Here is a 19,236-nt window from a genome sequence, read left to right as displayed (position 1 = left end):
CAATGAGGGAGCGCGCCCGCCCCTGGGGGCGAGACCGAGCGCCAGGCCCCGCCCCTGCGGCAACGTGTCCCGTTGCTAGGTCCGGCCGTAAGTTAAAAGAGCCAGAGTCGTAAAAGAGACGGCCACCGGTTGCCGCTGAATGCGGAGGAGGCACTTTTATATATGAATGCGGATATTGGCTTTTCTCACACGCCGCGCCCGCCTCGTTGTCGGTGGCCTCCGAGACGGTGACAGCTCCGCTCTTGGGGCCGCACGGGGAGCGAGGAAGGCGATCTTTCAGTGAGCCTCTTGCAGGCGCTGCGACTCTGCCCGTGAAGCCCACGGGCCCGTGCCGCTCACGCGCAGCCGTGGGGGACAGGGAGTGAGGGGCCGGTGCCGTAAAGCGCGGACGATGTCGGGGCGGGCGGGCCCCGTGGCGCCGCCGCCGTTCGAGAAGCGGGTCCTGGTGACGGGCGGCGCCGGCTTCATGTGAGTGAGCCCGCGGGGCCGGAATGGGGGGCTGCCGGCCTCCTGTCCGGGGGCGCGGGCGAGACGTGGCGGGCGGGGGTCCCGCGGTGCTGCCGCCCTTTGTCCTTCCCGGGCCGGTTCCTCGGTGCCGCTGGCTCGGGCCGCGCTCCCTCAGGGGCCGCTGGTGGCTCGCCCGTGTCTGGGTTTGGAGGTGGTGAATGCCGGGGGGCGAGCTGGAAGCCCCGTCCGCCTTCCCTGCGGCCGGCCAGGAGATGGAGGGACCGCCCGGCGCTGGCAGTGCATGCTCGGCCCCGGCCGGGACGGGGCTGCCCAGAGGAAGGCAGAGAAGGTCCTGGAGCGCAAACCTTGTGAGGAGCGGCTGAGGGAGCTGGGCTTGTTTTGCCTGGAGCCTCAGGCGAAACAACCTTATCGTCTCTTCAGCTTCCTGAAAGAGGGGTTGAACCCCTGGAGATAGCTTAGCCTCACGTCCTAGGCAGTAAATGACAGGACGAGAGGACACAGTCTGAGCTGCGCCTGCGGAGGTTTAGGGCGGACGCTAGAAAGAATTTATTAATAGAAGAGATGATTAGATATTGGAATGGGCTGCCCAGGGTGGTCAGGAGTCACTGTCCCTGCAGGTGTTCAGGAAACGATTGGACATGGGGCTTAATGCCATGGTCTGGTTAACAAGGGGTTAACCCTTGTTTTTGGTCGTAAGTTGGACTCGGTGATCTCGGGTCTTTTCCAGCCCAATGGATTCTTTGGGTTAAAGGTGGCATGGCTTCGAGCCAGCTGCTATTTCCCTTATCAACCCCCAGTGCTGTGGGCTCACTTCGAGTCAGAGAAGGGTCAGGCCCGAATTAAGCTTGAGCCCCTCCGTGTGTGGAAGCTGTGAGAGGGTTAAATTTCTGTGTATGAATAACCCTGAACTAACCTGAACTCTCAGAATGAGTTTCATGTGCACAAGACCGTGCCAAAGGGGCAGTGCCACCTGGTTGTCACACCTAGCAGCAGTGTCAGAGACGTGGGTGATGGCAGTCACTGTCGTGGGTTAGGAGTGTTGACTGCTTGGTTCTCCCTGATACCTAATATGTAACCTTTACATTGCAAAAATATTTTACAGTGGCAACTGAATATAGCCTATAACAGTTTTTTTTTTTTTGGTTTTTTATGTGACTGTGGGCAGTGCTGATTTCTTTCATTATAGGATGAACTTTTGTTCTGATTTTTAGTTTCTTAACCTTACATATAGAAAATTAGGATAATGTATAGAATATATATTAGAATAATGTTGATGTGTTAAAATATCTTTGAATTTTTCTTCCATTTGTCTTGAATATATCCTCTTCTTCCCCCAAAACTTTTGATATTGCTGAATTTATTTGGAATTTGTCATCTCTTCATTACCTTAAAACCAAGTATATAATTGTAAAATATGTTTTTCTTCTATCCTGCAGTGCTTCACATGTAGTCGTTTCTCTTGTGAAAAACTATCCAAACTATCTGATTGTAAATCTGGATAAGGTAATAATACCTTCTTTTCTTTCTTGATATGGACAACTGTTTCAAGTGATTTATAATGCAGTTTATAATATGTTTACATGTATATGGCTTATTGTTAGTTACTAATTTTTGTTTGATTTTCCATTTGTTTCTGTGCAAAAAAAAAAGTCAACTAGTGTTCAGACAAAGAACAAAACTTTTCAAGCTCTAAACATCTGTTTAAGAATTTTTGCAGTTAGGGTATCTTTTGGAGATTTGTACTTTTAAAGCTTCACATCTGCTTGTGAAGTAGATTTTTTTAAAATAAGTTTTTACTTTATTCTTAGACTTTCCAGTGGTTAGGTTGGGTTTGAGTAGCCTTTTTGTTTCCATGAAGCCCACTCACTGATGTTGTGTGGTATTTCTCTTTAGCTCGACTACTGTGCAAGCTTGAAGAATCTTGAAACTGTCTCTGGGAAGGAAAACTACAAGTTTATCCAGGTGATAGAACCTTCCCTTCCACAAAACGTGACTTTTTACAGATTTTTGGTGTACTGCTTCCACAGTTTTGTCTTCAGACAGGAGATGGATTTTGATTTATTGTTCAGATCAATATTTGGGCTTGTGTGCTGAGGTTCCTCCTGCCTACAAAAGGTGGTGCTGATGCTCATCTCTCTGTCTTTGGGTCTGCCCAAGGTTGCAGGACATCTGAGAAATGCTTATAGCTCAGTTTGCTGAAACAGCACCTTTCTCAGATGTAGTAGATGTCAACTTGCCTTTTGCCTTAGATTTAGGTGAGGCTGAACTTGCCCTGACCTGTTGGTGACCCCCATGGCTATTTATGTTTTTGTGCACCACCTCTTTATTTCAGTATGGAGTTATATCTGGGCTTTTGGGATAAAAGTTGCCTGAGAGGAAAGGCACAGCCTCTATGTAGACATGCATGTGTGTGCAGTTTCAACATGACCAAAGTGGCTTTTTGGTTATTTTCATAAGGTCTTTGATTGTTTCCAGCAATATGAAATGTATGAATGCAATGTAAAAGCCTTGTTACCTGAGCAGATATTAACGTTTAATTGCTGGGGAGAGCATGGAGTTCTACAAGATATCCTTTAAACAGGCAGATCCCTGTGTGAAGCAGGGGAACAGTAACTAGGAATGATGTGGCTATACTAATTTTGAACAACTGTAGGAATCTCTTGTCACAAAGCTTACATCAGTATAAATAATTCCAACTTTTCACAGTTCTGTTTTTTTTTTTGTGGTTTGGGTTGTTTGTTTCTGTTTTTGGCTTTTAGGGACAGTTGATCACAGATTAACATCCAGTATGCAACCAAGCAGTTTACACTGACAGGAGAAAATGTGCAGGAAAAGATAATATGTGATGTGCAACCCTTATAATTAGAACTGTAAAAGGAAGTCTGTTTTGGAAAGTAGAACAGTAAGTTTAGAAAATTTACCTCAGGAGCTCTATAAAAGATATGTTTTAATCACAATTTCTATTGCTGTTCAGCATACATGTACTAAGCTTGAATTTAATTTAAAAACAATTCAGTAACTAGCCATTTAGTTCAAAATAATGTCTCTTAAAAATATGGCAATTAAAAAATAAATCACCCAAATAAACAGCAAACAGCAAAGCCCTTGCAAGACATAATCTAATCCCCCTTAGTGGGAATCTGCTTCTCCTTTTGCAGTACCACTAGATGTCCCTGCCAGCTTGCCAGACTGGGAATTCTTACTTGCTCTGGGAACTTGGAATTTCAGCCTCAGTGTTGGAGCTCCTGTACTTTTGTTCTGTGTATTTTTGACACATGGCTATTTCTAATGTTAATAGTAATATGAATTCTGAAATAAGTTTCATTTAGGATTTTTTGAAGAATTGGTGAAATTTTATGTATGGTCCTTTTTTAGACATGGCATTGATAAGTGGCCCAGAGCTCAGCTGTTTGTATCCTGTGCTCCCTTTGTAATGGTTTCTTATGTTACACTTGGTATAAAGGGAAGCTGACTATTTTCTATCAAAAATAATTTGCCTTTTTTTTTTCTTTCCTGTTTAGGGGGATATTTGTGAACCTGATTTTATAAAGCAGCTCTTTGAAACTGAGAAAATAGATATAGTGCTTCATTTTGCAGCCCAAACACATGTAGGTGAGCATTGCTGCATGTTTTGGTATTGTTTTCCATGGCTATGCCTGCTTGAAATATGTGCCGGTATACCTTTTGTCTTTTCCCTTCATATAAATTGAGGTTCCAATTTGTGTCTACAAATCACATGACTGAGCATCTGGTGTCCTTTTTAACTCAGAGAGATTCACAGCCTTGATTTAAAAAGTTCTTAATCTAACTCTTGTCTTGTTTTCATTGCATATAAATGGTAATGTACCTTTTTGTCTGCATTACCTTTTTAAATTCTGTCTCGACTGATGTGTAGCTGGCAGTGTACTGAGGGAGTCATAAAGACAGTGGAGAGGGGCTTTGTACATAGTCTGAAGTTTTTACTTAATTGCCTCCAATGTCACATGAAGAAACAGTGTGAAACCTGAAGGATTAGGCATAAGTCCCACTGGAATCTTGTCTCCATGCTAAAAAGAGAGAATTAATTATAAAGTGCATATTTCAGATGGCTGCTTTTCAGTATCACTGTTAGTAAGAGCAATCGCTACCATACTCTATCCATCATGAGAAGAAATCTTCAAAGAATTCTCCAAGAAAATACTTCTTGAAATTGTCAGATTTGTTAGGCACAAAGTCATTAGGTCAGGGGAACAGTTGTGAGAATCAAAGCAGCTGCTGATGAGTTATTAGTCATTGGTCCATATAACTGCATCTTGCAACTGTCTTTGAATGACACTTTTCTTACTGTACTTAGCCAATGATATTTTAGATGAAAAAAATCCATGATTCCAGCCTCTTGTTGAGAACAAGGATTTTTGTCTTCAAGTAAGTGTAGAGGGGGCCTTCATTTAATAAGGACCTTGCTGTCTGACAGGTCTATATTGCAGCCTTCAAGTGGAACCTATAGCCCTGTCTTGCTAAATTTAATTTATAGCCCTTGTCTTGTAAATTTAATCAGAATTGTCTGTATTTTTTAATGTAGATCTTTCATTTTGGCATGCCCTGGAATTCACCTACGTGAATGTTTATGGCACCAATGTGCTGGTTGCTGCTGCACATGAAGCCAATGTGGAGAAATTTGTCTATGTTAGTACAGATGAAGTATATGGAGGTAGCACTGATGAGGTGAGTTTGAAAATACATGAGGATTTTTCTAGTTTACCTGCTTTTAATAGTGAAAACAAAGTTGAGTCTAACTTTCCTTGGTCTCTGTAAATGTTTAACTTTAAGTAAGCACTGGTAGCTTCTAGAAAGCTGAGTATCAAAATTTTCCGTGGTTTTTTTTTTTTTTTGGGTTTTTTTTTTTCCTAGCTTGTTTTATATTGAGTGTTTATTGTGAGATTTGGGTCATGAATGGTGTCACTACTCAGAGATAGTATCAGAGGAGTGTGTTGTACAGGTTTTGTCCTGGAGCATTCATGAGACTTCAGTAATGTGCACAGCTTAACAGGTGGGGAACTGCTTTATATTCTAGCTAAGATATTAACAGAGGTGTAGGCAGTGACAGTTCAAATAGAAAATAATTCCCCTATTACTGTAATAAATATTCAGATGTTTCTTGTTGTTATGTGCACATCTTTGATTTTTGAGAATTTATACCTGACCTTAATTCAGGAAATATAATTTTGCTCAGTAAAAAGACAAATTATGCATGTTCATCTTTTTAAAGGCATAAATAAAATCAAGGAGCCTTTTGCCATAGTCCCTGGAAATATTAATGTACATCAGAAGAGTTCTTTGCACTTTCTTATTATCACAGTGTCTTTGTCATTTCCTTCAACACAGCTTCCATCTGTAGGCTTTTGTGATACTTAAGAATGATATTTTCTTGTGTGTAGACCCGTGGCTTGGCTGATACCTTCAAGTGAATTTTTTCTGTCTCTGGGCATTGAAAAGAGAACTTTAATCTCTTTTTTTCTTCTCTTTGTGAGTCACACTAGAAGTTCTGGTAAAGTGTTTTTTGAGGGGAGGAAGGCCATTTAATTTCAGAGGCAAAGGTCGGACAAGAACAGTGAGTGTTTTAATCACGTTAAGGTGATTGTTACCAATCACACCTTGGCTAGTATCCTCCTTCTTTGGGTTTGTTTTTTTCTCTCTTCAAGTGAGAAGTAGATTAAAGTGTCAGGATAGTCTGGAAGATACCTGTTCTGGAACTGGTCAGAATTGTTGAAGCCTTGCTTTGGAAGCTTTTGGGTTGCAATTCTACATTTTTTTACAGAAATAAAGTTACACAAAAATTTGAGAAAAGACCCCTTTTATTTAGGGCTGAAAGGTGAATTTGCTAATGGTGGCCTAATTGCTCTCTGAGGCAATACGAACCTGAAAAATATTAAGCCTCTCTAGCAACAGTAATTATTTAATAAGATAAAAATCTGAGGACCTGCTGCTGTGAGGTAACTCTGTTACAAGTATAAAAATATTGCTGCTGGTACTCTGTCTGTCTCCTATGTTCAGGAAATAGACTGTCTTTTGTTATGGTCTTCTGTTGTTAGCAGACTTTGTTAGGCTGATATGCTTGGATATTTATGGATTTTTATTTCTTTTGTGACTTTAAGGCTTATCTGGGCAAAAGAAATTGAGCAATGCAAATTTTTCTTTTCATTGTAGGAATTTGATGAATCCTCACCAAAACGTCCAACCAATCCCTATGCCTCCTCTAAAGCAGCTGCAGAGTGTTTTGTGCAGTCTTACTGGGAAAGGTACCAAGTAAGTCCATGGAAGCTTCAAAAACTCTGAAGCCTGTAATTTAGTGTCTGTATTTTGTATGTAAGAGTATAAAAGAAAAACCAGTACAGTCCTCACAGTGCCACCTCTTTCCTTATTGTTAGTCTTGTAGTTTGGATGTGTTAGAGAATCTCCCTCAATAAGTTATGAAGATACACTGCAAGACATTGGGGACAGATCAAATGCTTTTAAGTTTTGTTTTTTAAATCTGAACTGTAATATCTAAAAATGTGCTTTGATAAAATGGTCAAAGAGAACATTAAGAATTTAAAAATCCATGCTAAGCTTGCAGGAATACAAAAGCATTACACAGCAGTAGAACATGCGTAATTCAAATTGCATCAAGACTAGGGTTATGGTTAAAGCAAAAAAAAAAAACAAGAAAAATCCCTGCTAGTCAGATTTGTTTAAGCAAACACATTTATCCATATTTTGGATACCTTAGACTTCTGTTCTTGATGTATGATGTTTTTGCTATAAAGAGAACAAGAGCAGGATGTTAATGACCTGTGAAACATATTGGCATAAGCAGGAGCAAGCCAGTCTTCAGTCAATCAGATACACATATGCAATGTCCTGCGGTGCTTCCAGAGCTAGAGAGATTTCAAACATTTGTCACTGGTGGTGCTCCTGACAGGCTGAGGAGGCTGGAGGCCTTTGCCTCTTTGACAGAAATACGGAGAGCTTAATTCAGTAACGTTTGTAAGGGCTTGCAGATTTTTGTGTGCCTATGTTGGTTTGTTTATTGATCAGCAAGAAGGTACAGATTTGTACTGGTGTATGCTTTCTTATGTAATCACGTGTATGTTTAATGCTTTCCAGTTCCCAGTTGTCATCACACGGAGCAGTAATGTTTATGGACCACATCAGTATCCAGAAAAGGTAAGTTAAACTGTGCTTTACTCTGAGCTTCACTGGACCAGAAATCAGGGTTGCAGTGATGTTACTTTTTTCTCATGTGCACTTTTTCGTGTGTGGAAGAGTGCTTTGAAAAATAGAAGTATTTAAAGTATTTAAAGTATTATATATTTTTATATATAATTAATTTAATATATATTAATATATATATTAATTATATATATTTATTATATATATATAATATATATAATATAAATTATATATGTTAAAAGAAATATAATTAATAATATATTAATATATATAAAAATATAAATAATTATATATAATTAAAGTATTATATATTAAAGTATTTAAATAGAAGTATTTAAAGGATCTTATTAAAAACATAATTAATGGGATTATATATTTTGAGCTTGCACTAATGTGTCTTACCCTGAACACATATTTTTTGGTCTAACTTCAATTAGAGACTTGTAGTTTAAATGAATTTTATGACAGCAACTTTGATTTGTAATTTTTCTATTTTTCAAAGGATATTTTGACAGAGTTCCCCTACAAATTACATTAACTCACGTCATGTTTTGTAATTGTGAGTGTTCAATAACTAAGGGAAACATTTCAAAAAGTAAACTGTGAATTCAATATCTGGTATAGAAAGGGATGTTCCAGGCTGCACAGAAAATAAGTAAGGTGAAGCTATAGCATTCATGTATAAAGTGAGAAGTAGTGTGAAGTGACTTGTTTTTGCCTGTGTTCGTACAGACCTTGCAAGGTGACTATTTAAAACAATTATTTGTGAGAAGGAGTTGCCTTTTTAAGTCAATACCTGAATCTGCTTGGTTAGTGAATGGAAATACACTGTTGAAATGAAAGTAATCATCACAAGTACTCTTTGGAGTTTGGAACTGGTGGAAAATGCAGCTATGCTTTACAGTTCTATGGAGCTTTTTTTAAATTGCTTTTTACCTTTTGTGTTTTTTTTTTTTTTGCAAATACATTTATTTTCACATGCATTATTGCAGGTGGATAAGAATGGCTTTTAGAGTACATTTTTCATTGATCTGTGTCTTGCTACAGGTTGCATGATTGTTGGGGGTATATTAGGGGATGTATTTGCTAGCTTTTGACTTACATTTATTCTTCTTTGCATAGCAAATTGTACTTACTGCTAAAAACACAGCACTAGGCTACATTAACCTTTTATCTAGTATTTTGCTCCTGTCTTTAGGGCAGGAAGTTAAATTTAAGTAATTTGAGTAGTTTTTTGGTGGCTTCAGTTTAAGGACTTAAATAGTGGGGATAACTGTTCTGAAGTATCTGGGGCATTATGAATGGATCTAAGCTTTTAGATGAACATAATGTAAATCTTTGTGCAGTGAGCACACTGTCACTTGATCTGTGTTTGTCAGTGTAATCTTAAAATTCTCTGTTGATTCTCTTCCAAATTTAACTACTTTTACAACTTTTTGTTTCTAGAATTACGACAATTTGTTGGACGTTTAAACCTTGTTCTGAACTGTTGATAATATTATCTCTAGTTAGATTGTGATTCACTGCCATGTGCAAAAGTAATGGAAACTTCTTTTATTTTTGACAAACTGTTACATTTGTAACAACCAGAAAGATAAAGCTTACAATATAGTAAAGGCTTGTACTCTTACAAACCAAAATCCTTGCAGTTTCTAGGCTTGATATATTCTTTCACTCTATTTAATAAAACTTAGAAGTATTTAAAGGATCTTATTAAAATACTTAATGCTTCATAACCATTGAAGTTCCTTATTCTTTGTAGAATAACAGCTTCTAAAATAGTGGAGTAATTTTTTTTTGTTGTTGTTCAATTCCTTAGGTTATTCCAAAGTTTATATCTTTGTTGCAGCAGAACAGAAAATGGTAGGTAACTCACATTTTTGGTAGCATTTCTCCTATAAAACTGTAATTGCAGTTATAAATATGTGCTTGTTTGTAAAATGATAATTACATAACAAAGTTCTGAATCACTTAATAGCAGGATTTCCTTAAAGTAAAGGATTGTTTGCATGTCAGCTACTTAAGGTACCTTCAGGCACCTATCTAACAGCAAAACTGCTAAAAACAGTCCAGTAAATTGAATGTGTCTATTTGAGAACTAAAATACTTTTTTTGTCTTTTTCTTGTCTTAAGCTGTATTCATGGTTCTGGACTTCAGAGAAGGAATTTCCTTTATGCAACTGATGTAGTAGAAGCATTCCTTACTGTCCTGAAGGAGGGGAAACCAGGTGAAATTTATAACATTGGAACTAACTTTGAGATGTCCATTGCCCAGCTTGCTAAGGAGCTAATTCATTTAGTGAGTAAAGAGTTCTGATGCTTTTCTTTACTGGTTTTCATTGCTCATATAAGTAATTGCACAGACCTTCTGTAGCTCTAAAGGAGCTTAGACTTGTGGTGGCTGTTGGAAGATCCTTGCAGCAGAATGATGTGCTACCTTTTCTGTGGCAGCTGGACTGTGTAAGTTTGCAGTATGGGCTATCCTGTGCTGGGCTGCTGTGTCACTTATCCTGACTGGCATCATGATTACCATTTTTTTCCATGCTGACTGTTTTAATTTTAGTCTGAGAATGTGGCACTATTAAAATCTAACAGTTTGATTATGATGGTCTGGCAGTGCTCTGGATGAAGGAGATAGGTTGGAGATGTTCTAGATAATTTTAGTAATTTTGGTGGTTCGAAGACTCAGTATACAAAAGTCCATTTCTCTTTGTGATTTATATTTTTTTGTTTGGTGGAGGTTTTAAATGAGTTTTAAGTTTGTTAAGAAAAAAACCTGATTTTAAATATATGTTTAGATAGCCCAAGATGTATGGGAGTGATACTTGTTTTTTTTCTTGACAGATAAAGAAGACCAGTTCAGAGTCTGAAATGGAACACTGGATGGATTATGTCAAAGACAGGTGAGAAATGTGGAGGATGTGCAGGATGGGCTGCACATGCAGGGTAGTTTTGTCCTGCAGGTTTTCTGAGACTCTTAACCAAAAAATTTTTTGTGGAAGTGTTTCTGCTTTAAAGGAGGGAACACTTTTGTGGGAGTAAGAGCTGTTTTGAGCTTTCCCTAAGTTTTTTTTCTCTTTTTTTTTTCTTTTTTTTCTTCTTTTTTATTTTTTTGCTAGTGGATTTGATATCTATGATCAGGGTTCTGTATAGAAAACAGGACTTTCATTTATTGTTTGGTTCTGTAGGTCAGAATGAATGTCTTGAAGGGGGGCATGTAATGCTAATCTGTCTTCAAACATTCTCATACTTGTCATTACTGAAGTCTGCTCTGGGAAGAGGAAAAGTTTTAGAGAGCAACTAAACCTTTCCTTCACAGTAGCTTGGACAGTTTATTCAGTGTACTTTTTATTTGGCATCACTGAGTGAGATCAATCCCATCGTCTGTTGCCTAGCTTTAGTATTTTGGCATGAATGTGACTAATTCAGACTTAGATGTACTTTGTAGTAAGACTCAGTCTCCACAGGCAGAGATATGTGCCTGTGGAGTGTTGTTAACTTTAGATTTCTATCTTAAGCTGAAGCTGCTATCTCAAAAGTAGATGTAAAGCTCTAAGGTACCAAAGTTAGGGCAGTGGAAAAATGGGTAGCTTTTATAAATATGCTTTTGCTGTGTGTTTCTGTCCTTAATTTCAGGCTTGGTTTGGCTCTGCTCTTTTATATCCATTTCTTTTCTGCAGCAACAATGAATCTCTGCTTACTTTAGATATCACTCTCTCCAGAGTGATTAGAAATGATGTGTCTGCTGATAGCAGTTAAGTATTATGGCCTTTAGAATTCTCACTTTCTGATCACATTTAGATTGTTATCATGGTAACTGAAGTGTCTTTAAAAATGTGCTAGCTTTTGTTTTTAAAAGGAAACTGTTCTTCAGCTCTTCAGAATCCTATCTCAATGTATTACAGGACTTTGATCAAATTGCCTTTGGCTCACATGATGTGAGTGTTTAGGAGTTCTCAGTGTATTTCACTTTGAGATATTCCTTCGTGTGTATTGAGCCTTGTCTGCTTATGTTTAAATGTAAATGGGCTTGGGAAAACTAACCACATAGGAGTATGTGTTTCAGGAGTGTGGAGGTCTTATCAAATATTGTTAATATACCTAATTTATGACTATATAATTCTATAATGAATAGCTTAAAGGTCATGGGGGTTACTTGCTATGGAAAAATTAATTCTGCTTCTGCTTCAGATTAGCATGTTACAGTAACAGTGATAAGTGCTTGGTTTGTGCCTGCACATGTACCTTGACTATTCAATATGCCAGTGCCAGTAGTGCAGGATGCTAGACTGGGCTACCTATCTGCCAGACTGTGGAAGTGAAAATTTCTGCCATGCTTAAATGTCAGATATATCTTTCTGTGTTGAATCTTGCAGCTTGGGACTCTACATATTCAGTATTACTAAGTTGATGTAGTTAATGAGCCACTGTAATGATGCCCCTTTGGAAGCCTGTGTGTTTTAAATCTGAAGTATGTGTAAATTTCTGGGTTTTCAGGATAAAAAAACGTGAATGCTAATATTAGAAAATGCTGGCTCTGTGTTGCAAATGCACTGATTTGCACAAATGCGTTGGCAGTGATTTTTGTGTTCATTTTTGTGCCAGTAAAATACTAATTAATATTTATTCTAGTCAATTTCAAGTAGTTGACTGTACAAACTGAATTGTGTTGTTGTAGCTGCACTCAGCTGCCACGTATTTTTTGAAGGCAATGCAACCTGTTTATGTTGGTGGGAATTTTCAAAATTGAAGCATGTCTAATATTCCTTGGAGGACAGTGTGAGGTACTGCATGTCTCATTAAGGAAGCATCAGATTGTTTTCTGTGTGCATTTTATATTTCATCAGGCCTACAAATGACCTCAGATACCCAATGAGTTCAGAAAAAATGCACAATTTAGGCTGGAGACCCAAAGTGCCTTGGAAAGAAGGAATAATGAAAACAAGTAAGACTGATGACTTTTACACTGATGTAGGAGTGATGGGAGGAGGGAGAGGGAAAAAGGGGAAATGGATATATAGCTTAATTAATGAGAAGCTCAAGAGATTGAATGTAACACTTGAATTTTACATAAAATTGGCTGCTTTCTAAATAGTGAATTTGCATGACATAAAAGAAAAAAGATAATCACTTTTTAGTGCTAGAATAAGTCTTGCATAAAGAACTTAAAAAGTTTAAACTAGATTTTTTATAATATTGTGGGCTAAAGTCTTCCATAAAGAACAATTAGCATGTTGTTGGTCGTGTATCTATGGAATATTTGGATTTCCCTGTTATCTGTGGTCAGCTTGACTCATCAACATTCTTCCCATATTAGTTGAATGGTACAGAGACAATTTCCACAACTGGAAAAACTCAGAGAAAGCTTTGGAGCCCTTTCCTGTGACAGACCCATTTGCCCAGCTCAGTGGTCCATAGCCTGGCACAGAACCTGAAGGAGTTTCTTCTACCTCATATGGTCTTTTCTTCAAAGCCTGCAATCAAGTGGCCACACTGCGCTCTTAATGTATTCAAGATACATGAACCATGATGAGTAAAGAACCACAGTGTGGCACAGCTTTGGAATGGTTTCAGCACTTTATAGGTTGAACCTCTTAGTTTCAGCTTTCGGTGCAATACTCTATTCTCACAAAGTATTGATTTTAAAAAACTGTATGGAGTGAAGAATATTTATAATGTTATAAATTAATGTACTGAAGTAAAATCTGCCTTATTAAGAATAATTAACTGTGATTGCAGCTTTTGAGACTTGGAGTTAAATTTGTTTTAGTACTGGAATTATTCATCTGTATTAGTTTGTTTTTACAGTGTAATATATATAATTTTTGTCACTTCGAAGAATTGGGTTTTATTTTTAATCAAAGGGAGAAATTACCTATTTTTTGGAGACTATAAATTGACAAAAGCTGGACACAGCACCTGTATGGTTCCGTCCATTTCTCTGCTGGTGCACTTTTAGCTTTTGTAGTTGACTGATTACACTTACCTACACTATAACTTTAAATGCCCCTTTTAAGGGGAACAAGGGGGGAATGATGTCGAGAAGTAGAAGTATTTCCTTAAACTTTGTACTCCTTTGACTGTATTACTGTCTATTACATGTTAACTCCTTTTTCTTAGTTGTAATTGTAACAAACTTGAAATACTGGAATACAGTTAACATTCCAATGATCTTATCTCCTGTGATATGAAGGCTACTTATGGAGGAAATTTTTTAAAACTCTTCATTTTCTGTGAATTGTGGGTTGGCAGACCTTAATCAATGCAGTGTATCATCATTTTTTCTATAATAAACATTTGAAAGATAAAACAGTATTTGAGTTTTAATAGAAAAGTTGGAAAAAAACTCTGTAATTCTAGAAATCTGTCAAGGAATCTTGTTCACAGTTGATTTAATAATAAATATTATGGTGTGACTGGTTTCTCTTAATTAAGAAGAGCATGCTATAAAAGTACATGGTGGGTTTTTTTTTTTTAAATAATTTCTTAGCTCTTCCTGTATCCTGAAAAAATTATCTTCACTTTTTTGTCTTTGAGGTGATCTGGCAAACATAAAAAGGACCACAGTTCTTGGTTTTGTCACTTCAGCTTCTGTAATTGGCCAGTCCCTGCCCTGATCATGTGTGGCCCCTGGGCAGAGCTGCAAGTGGCACAGGACTGGGATGCTGTGGGAACTCAGAAAAAGCTGTGACTCCTAAAGGGCCTCAGAAACTGGGAGATAGCTCCTGAAACACAAGTGTTCCCAACTTCATCACACATCTTGTGGTGCATGGTGCTGTTGGTAAAGTGCCACTTGTGGCTGGCAAGAGTCACTCTAATAAAAGAAGGCTAACCAGGAAGTTTCTAGGCTTACTGCAGTGCCAAGTATGGGTTTTAGAGTCTAGGGGCCTGTTTTTGAAGGAGAGTTTTCTGTGACACAGTGGGATAATGATAGTAGAATTGTGTGGCAGTTACTGATGCTTGATTTGGAAGTAAAAGCTTCCATTTGGGACAGATAGAAGTTACAGGATTTCATATGTAACGATCTGTTGCATACTTGGCTTACCACATGTGTTTCTATGGATGAATCACTGAAATGTCGTTGTCAAATGCGCATTGCTGACTAAATTCAAAGATTTCCTTAATTTTTGTGCTTTTCCTGTTTCCTTACAAAGTGCATCCTTCCTTACAATATCCATCTTACTGTTCTGTATTTTGTACAAGTCAGTACCAGAAATAGCTAAAGTGCTGGAAAGATCTGTCTTAGCTGTATTTGTCATTGCTGTGACAGCTGCTTTGAGTGGGTTGTATGAAAATAAGATTCTTTCACATCTCCTTATACTGGAATACTGGCTGTGTTGCCAGTACTCTGTTATTAAGAGTAGAGATTACAGATAACTAAAATCTTACAATTTTAAACATGTATAAACCTTAAAAATATTTTAAACCTTTGAAAATAGCTACAGTGTCTTGGAACACTAAAAACAGTGTTATCAGAAATACACAGAAGAAAGCAGTAGGGAGTGATTAGTTTATTGAACAGAACTTTTGAAAGTTGTTCTTAATGTATAGATGCTGAAGATGCAAGCATTGATATTTGTATGACTATCCAAAGAAGTTGTATTACCTGGGGTGGATTTTCAATAGGTTCTATTAATTTTTTAGTGATGGCTGTTCTAGTTTATTTAAATGTTTTTGAAGATTTAATTTATCCAAGTGTTTGAGACTTTTATCTTAGTGTTATTACTTGTATATATATAAATAAATGCACATTTTAAAATATTGAAATTTATGTATTTAAGAAATGTATGAGGTTTTTGCTTTGAGCTACTTTGATGTACAGCAGATTTTCTTTGCAGCTGAGTGATCTGGTAGGAGCATTTCTTTCACAAGGAAAAGTATTTTCTGTTGTAGAAAACAGCTTATTTTGCCATTAGCCTTCTGTCTTCTGTAGGAAGAAAAGGACAAAGGATCAACTAGTGAACTGTCAGTGTGGAGAAGTGTGATGCTTTCAGGTTTTGTTTCTCACTGATTTTGCAGGGAAGCATTTCTGCAGAAGGCAGAGGTAGTGATGTAAAGTACTGTGAACACTGTAACCTTTCAGTCTACTTTTTCAAGGCTTGTGTCAGAGCAAAGTGAGGCTACACCAGTAAGAAAAATGGAGTAAATGTGTATGTCACTTAACTGCTAAAACTTTCTAAGGGAGAAGGGCTGGACTTAGGCAGAGGTATGGATTCATGTTCTATCAGGAACTTGGGTGGTTTGCATCTCTTTTTGGGATTAGTGTTCTGAATTGGATCAGATCTTTGGGAAGCAGCTCCTGAAATCCCTTGTGCATTGGGGAAAACCAAGATTGCACCTCACTGTCTTGGTGTGCCACAGCTGCCATTCAGTGCATCCCTTGCCCAGCAGCAAGTGAAAGGATTTGGAAGATATCACTGTCATATTTTCTGGAAAAATCTCTTTGCCCAGGATCTTGCTCCTGGGAAGCTAAGAACCCTCAGAGAAAAATGAAAACAATAATTATCAGATTTGCTTCTGCTGTGTTTTGCCGCTTTGGAATATGTTTGGAGATTGTTTACCAACAGGTGGTTTCTGGTGTGTTTTCACTCATTGGCCAATTGGGGCCAAGCTGTGCCAGACTCTGGAGAGTTACGAGATTCATCTTTCTAGCCTTCTGTCTGCATCCTTTCTGTATTCTTTAGTATAGTTTAGTATAGTATTCTTTAGTATAATATATAATGATACAAATTATATATATAGTATAATAGTATAATAAAATAATAAATTAGCCTTCTGAGAACATGGAGTCAGATTTATCATTCCTTCCTGCCACGGGGGTCTGAGAAAATACAACAGGAAGACACTGAAGTGGGCAGCTGAGGCAGGGCTGTCTGCACTCACAGAATCAGAGTGATTCAGCCAGGAAAGGACCTAAATGATCACCTAGTTCAAGCCCCCTGCCATGTGCAGGGACACAGAGCCCTGTCCAACCTGGCCTTGAGCGCTGCCAGGGATGGGGCAGCCACAGCTCACCCTGCCAGCTGTGGCCTGTGGGGCATTTGTGGTGTGTGTGTATCAGCTCCACTTTATGCAACAAAGAGAGCTTTTACTTTCTCCAAGGCTTTCCCTGGTCTGACCTCAGCACTTGCTTAAATTTGTGTGCTGCTTGCATTAAGAGGTGTCAGCTGTGGTTTAGGCTTGTTTACACTCTCCTAAGATGATGGACTAGTAAATACCTTTGGTTTGTCCACCCTCTACTTTCTTTGATGTAGGAGAAAGACTGTGGGTGAAAAATGTGGGGGTTTTTTGTTGGTTTGTGGGGTTTTTTTTGACTCAGAATGCTCCATTTTGCTGAAAGTGTGTTCTTATGCTCATTAGACAGGCACAAACTGCAAATATCTTTCTACACAAGGAGGAACTTTTAATACAAAACCCCTCACCAAATTCTGTTAGGGGAAAAGCTGACTCTTATTAAATATGCTATGTCTGAGTCTGAATTGTCCTTCTCTTTTATTTATTTTTGTTTTGCACTACCTTTAGTTTTTTGTTTTATTCCCATTGTCACTTCCATTTCACCTGGCAAAACAGAGATTTCTAAAAATAAGAATCAGAATAACTCATTACTGCCTAGTAGCTCTGATTGTTGTGGTAATGTATGAAAACTCTTAAGTCAATAGTGTTTTGACTTCTCTGCATGCCGTGACACATTTGGAGTTTATCTGCACCAGAGATCACAGATTGTGTTAGCTGCATCAGTAGGAGACATTCTTGTTAAGGGATTATGTTCATCGTTTCTCTGCAAAACAATCATTGCCAGTGGCAATGGAAAATCATAAGATTTTGTATCAGTATGTTGTTCACACACCTCTTAAGCACAAGTGTGGGTGGATTTTTTTAACCTCTCCCTAACTGATTTTTTTCTGTGAAGAGGTTTTGTTTTCAGTCACTAAACTGCTGGCTCAGTCCTTCTGAAAACAGGTATTTGACTCCTGGAAACGTATTAGCTCCTGAAGAACCCACAAATGTGGGACAATGTGAGGAAAAATACACTTTGAAAATAAAAGGGAACAGGGGGCAAATATTCACATGGCTGGCTTGGGCTGAGGCTGCTTCTTCCCCCCTTGAAAAAGGAGGGGTTTGTTAAATCCCTCTAGTACTACAGAAGAGAGTTTTGGTGTTTTTTACTAACAGGAGGGAGCAGCAGTGGACAATTTTGCAAAGCAGCCTCTTTCCCCTCACAGTGTGCAGGAAGTGTGAGTAGGAGATGCTCTCACAGGTGGCTTTTCGTAGACCATGGGCTGTGCAAATCAGCTCAAACTTGAGATGTCAGTGCCCACCACAGGCACTAAACGTGGGCACTCTGATGCATCCTCCACCTTTTCCCTGTAGCCACAGGAGTGTGCTACCAGTTGCCTGTTGAAATCAATGCCTAATCCACAACGTGAATGTAAACTATTTTTTATTCTTACACTACTTAGTTAGGATTTGTGATTTATGTGGACACAGGGAGCTTCTCCAGTAGATACAAGAAGGTGTAGGTGCCCTTCCTGTTCACGTCTTTTTGTGACATCATCATCTCTGCACACATTTTGTCAGGCTTTAAAATAAAATCCCTGAAAACTGAAAGTAAAATGCTGCCAATTTAATGCTCCTGAGTCCTACATAATGTTCTAGTTCCTGTTACCTCCTGCAATGATCCACGGAGCCACTGCCAAAACACCTTCATTCTAACGTGTGTGTTGGTGTGTTGTGCATAGATGTCTGTATATGCACAATTTTGTGTTACTGCTGATTTGTCTTTGGCTGACGGCATAATTTTGTTTGCGGGGACCCGTCATTGACTCCTTTGTGGCTAATTGCAACCATTCGATTTAGACGATAAACTGAGCCAGCGGGCGACGGGTGTATAGGGACAGATTAGTCGTATCTCACAGCAAAAGGGGCAACACGGCGGCCGAAATAGCTCAGTTGGGAGAGCGTTAGACTGAAGATCTAAAGGTCCCTGGTTCGATCCCGGGTTTCGGCAGAACCTTTTTCCTCCCTTTCCTCGCATTCCCGGCAGGGGGCGAGCTGGCAGATCCTGCTGCCGGCCCGGCCCGGGGCTCCGAGCGCCCCGGGGCTTGGGCAGCGCCTGGGAATTGCCCTGCTGGGCTCGTTCCTACAGCATCGGAAGGCAGTGCCCTGCCTTCCCGTATCCCCTTTCAGCTCCTCTTAGTTTAAGCTTTTTATTTAGGGTGGAAGAAATGAGAGCAGGGAGCTTCATTCCCTCTCCCTCTCTGCCCTTCTCAGTGCCGCAGGGACGGGAGGAGAGAAAGTGAAACTGCGTGAGGAGCGGGGCGAGCGGGAGGGAAGGGACCGAGGGGGAAAGAGCGGCTCGAAGGGGCTGGGACGGGGACAGAACGATCAGAGGTTGCTTCTTGCCAAAATCTGTAGCGCATCTCAAAACTTCCTGGACCTCGCTGTTCCTCTACGCTCAATGGATGGCTGAAACTATTTTACTTCACAAAAAGTGTGAAATCTGCATATTGTATGTTAATGTGTGTCCTTTTTCGAGCGTATTTTACCCGAATGAGGTACCCGGACTGTCCGTAACTC

General features: G+C 39.0%; 1 protein-coding gene and 1 non-coding gene across 3 annotated transcripts; both read left to right on the top strand.

Moving 5' to 3' along the window:
- Positions 1 to 71: 71 nt before the first annotated feature.
- On the top strand, positions 72 to 14,132 carry TGDS (TDP-glucose 4,6-dehydratase). 2 transcript variants are annotated; one of them, XR_012579098.1, is made up of 12 exons: positions 72 to 468; positions 1,905 to 1,971; positions 2,362 to 2,430; positions 3,990 to 4,080; positions 5,030 to 5,172; positions 6,655 to 6,753; positions 7,594 to 7,653; positions 9,479 to 9,522; positions 9,793 to 9,958; positions 10,504 to 10,562; positions 11,340 to 12,604; positions 12,977 to 13,028. XR_012579098.1 is itself a non-coding variant. In XM_005487484.4 (12 exons), the coding sequence occupies exons 1-12, from the start codon at positions 392 to 394 to the stop codon at positions 13,075 to 13,077; spliced, it is 1,074 nt and encodes a 357-aa protein (XP_005487541.2). In that variant the 5' UTR covers positions 82 to 391; the 3' UTR covers positions 13,078 to 14,132. The 2 variants fall into 2 exon arrangements, 1 of the variants encoding a protein (XP_005487541.2); XM_005487484.4 differs by having other exon boundaries at positions 82 to 468; positions 12,507 to 12,604; positions 12,977 to 14,132.
- Positions 14,133 to 18,594: 4,462 nt separating this feature from the next.
- Positions 18,595 to 18,667, top strand: TRNAF-GAA (transfer RNA phenylalanine (anticodon GAA)). The gene has a single exon. It is a non-coding gene; the product is annotated as a tRNA-Phe (tRNA).
- Positions 18,668 to 19,236: the final 569 nt, after the last annotated feature.

The sequence above is a fragment of the Zonotrichia albicollis genome, chromosome 2, assembly GCF_047830755.1.
Source record: "Zonotrichia albicollis isolate bZonAlb1 chromosome 2, bZonAlb1.hap1, whole genome shotgun sequence".
Classification (NCBI taxonomy): Eukaryota; Metazoa; Chordata; class Aves; order Passeriformes; family Passerellidae; genus Zonotrichia; species Zonotrichia albicollis.
This window is presented reverse-complemented; position numbering and strand designations above follow the sequence as displayed.

Excerpts from the sequence above, each read along its gene's own strand:
- TGDS (XM_005487484.4), top strand. The coding sequence starts at position 392 with ATGTCGGGGCGGGCGGGCCCCGTGGCGCCGCCGCCGTTCGAGAAGCGG. Across the intron at positions 5,173-6,654 it reads ATGGAGGTAGCACTGATGAG|GAATTTGATGAATCCTCACC; the intron begins GTGAGTTTGAAA and ends TTTTCATTGTAG. Across the intron at positions 10,563-12,506 it reads ATGGATTATGTCAAAGACAG|GCCTACAAATGACCTCAGAT; the intron begins GTGAGAAATGTG and ends ATATTTCATCAG.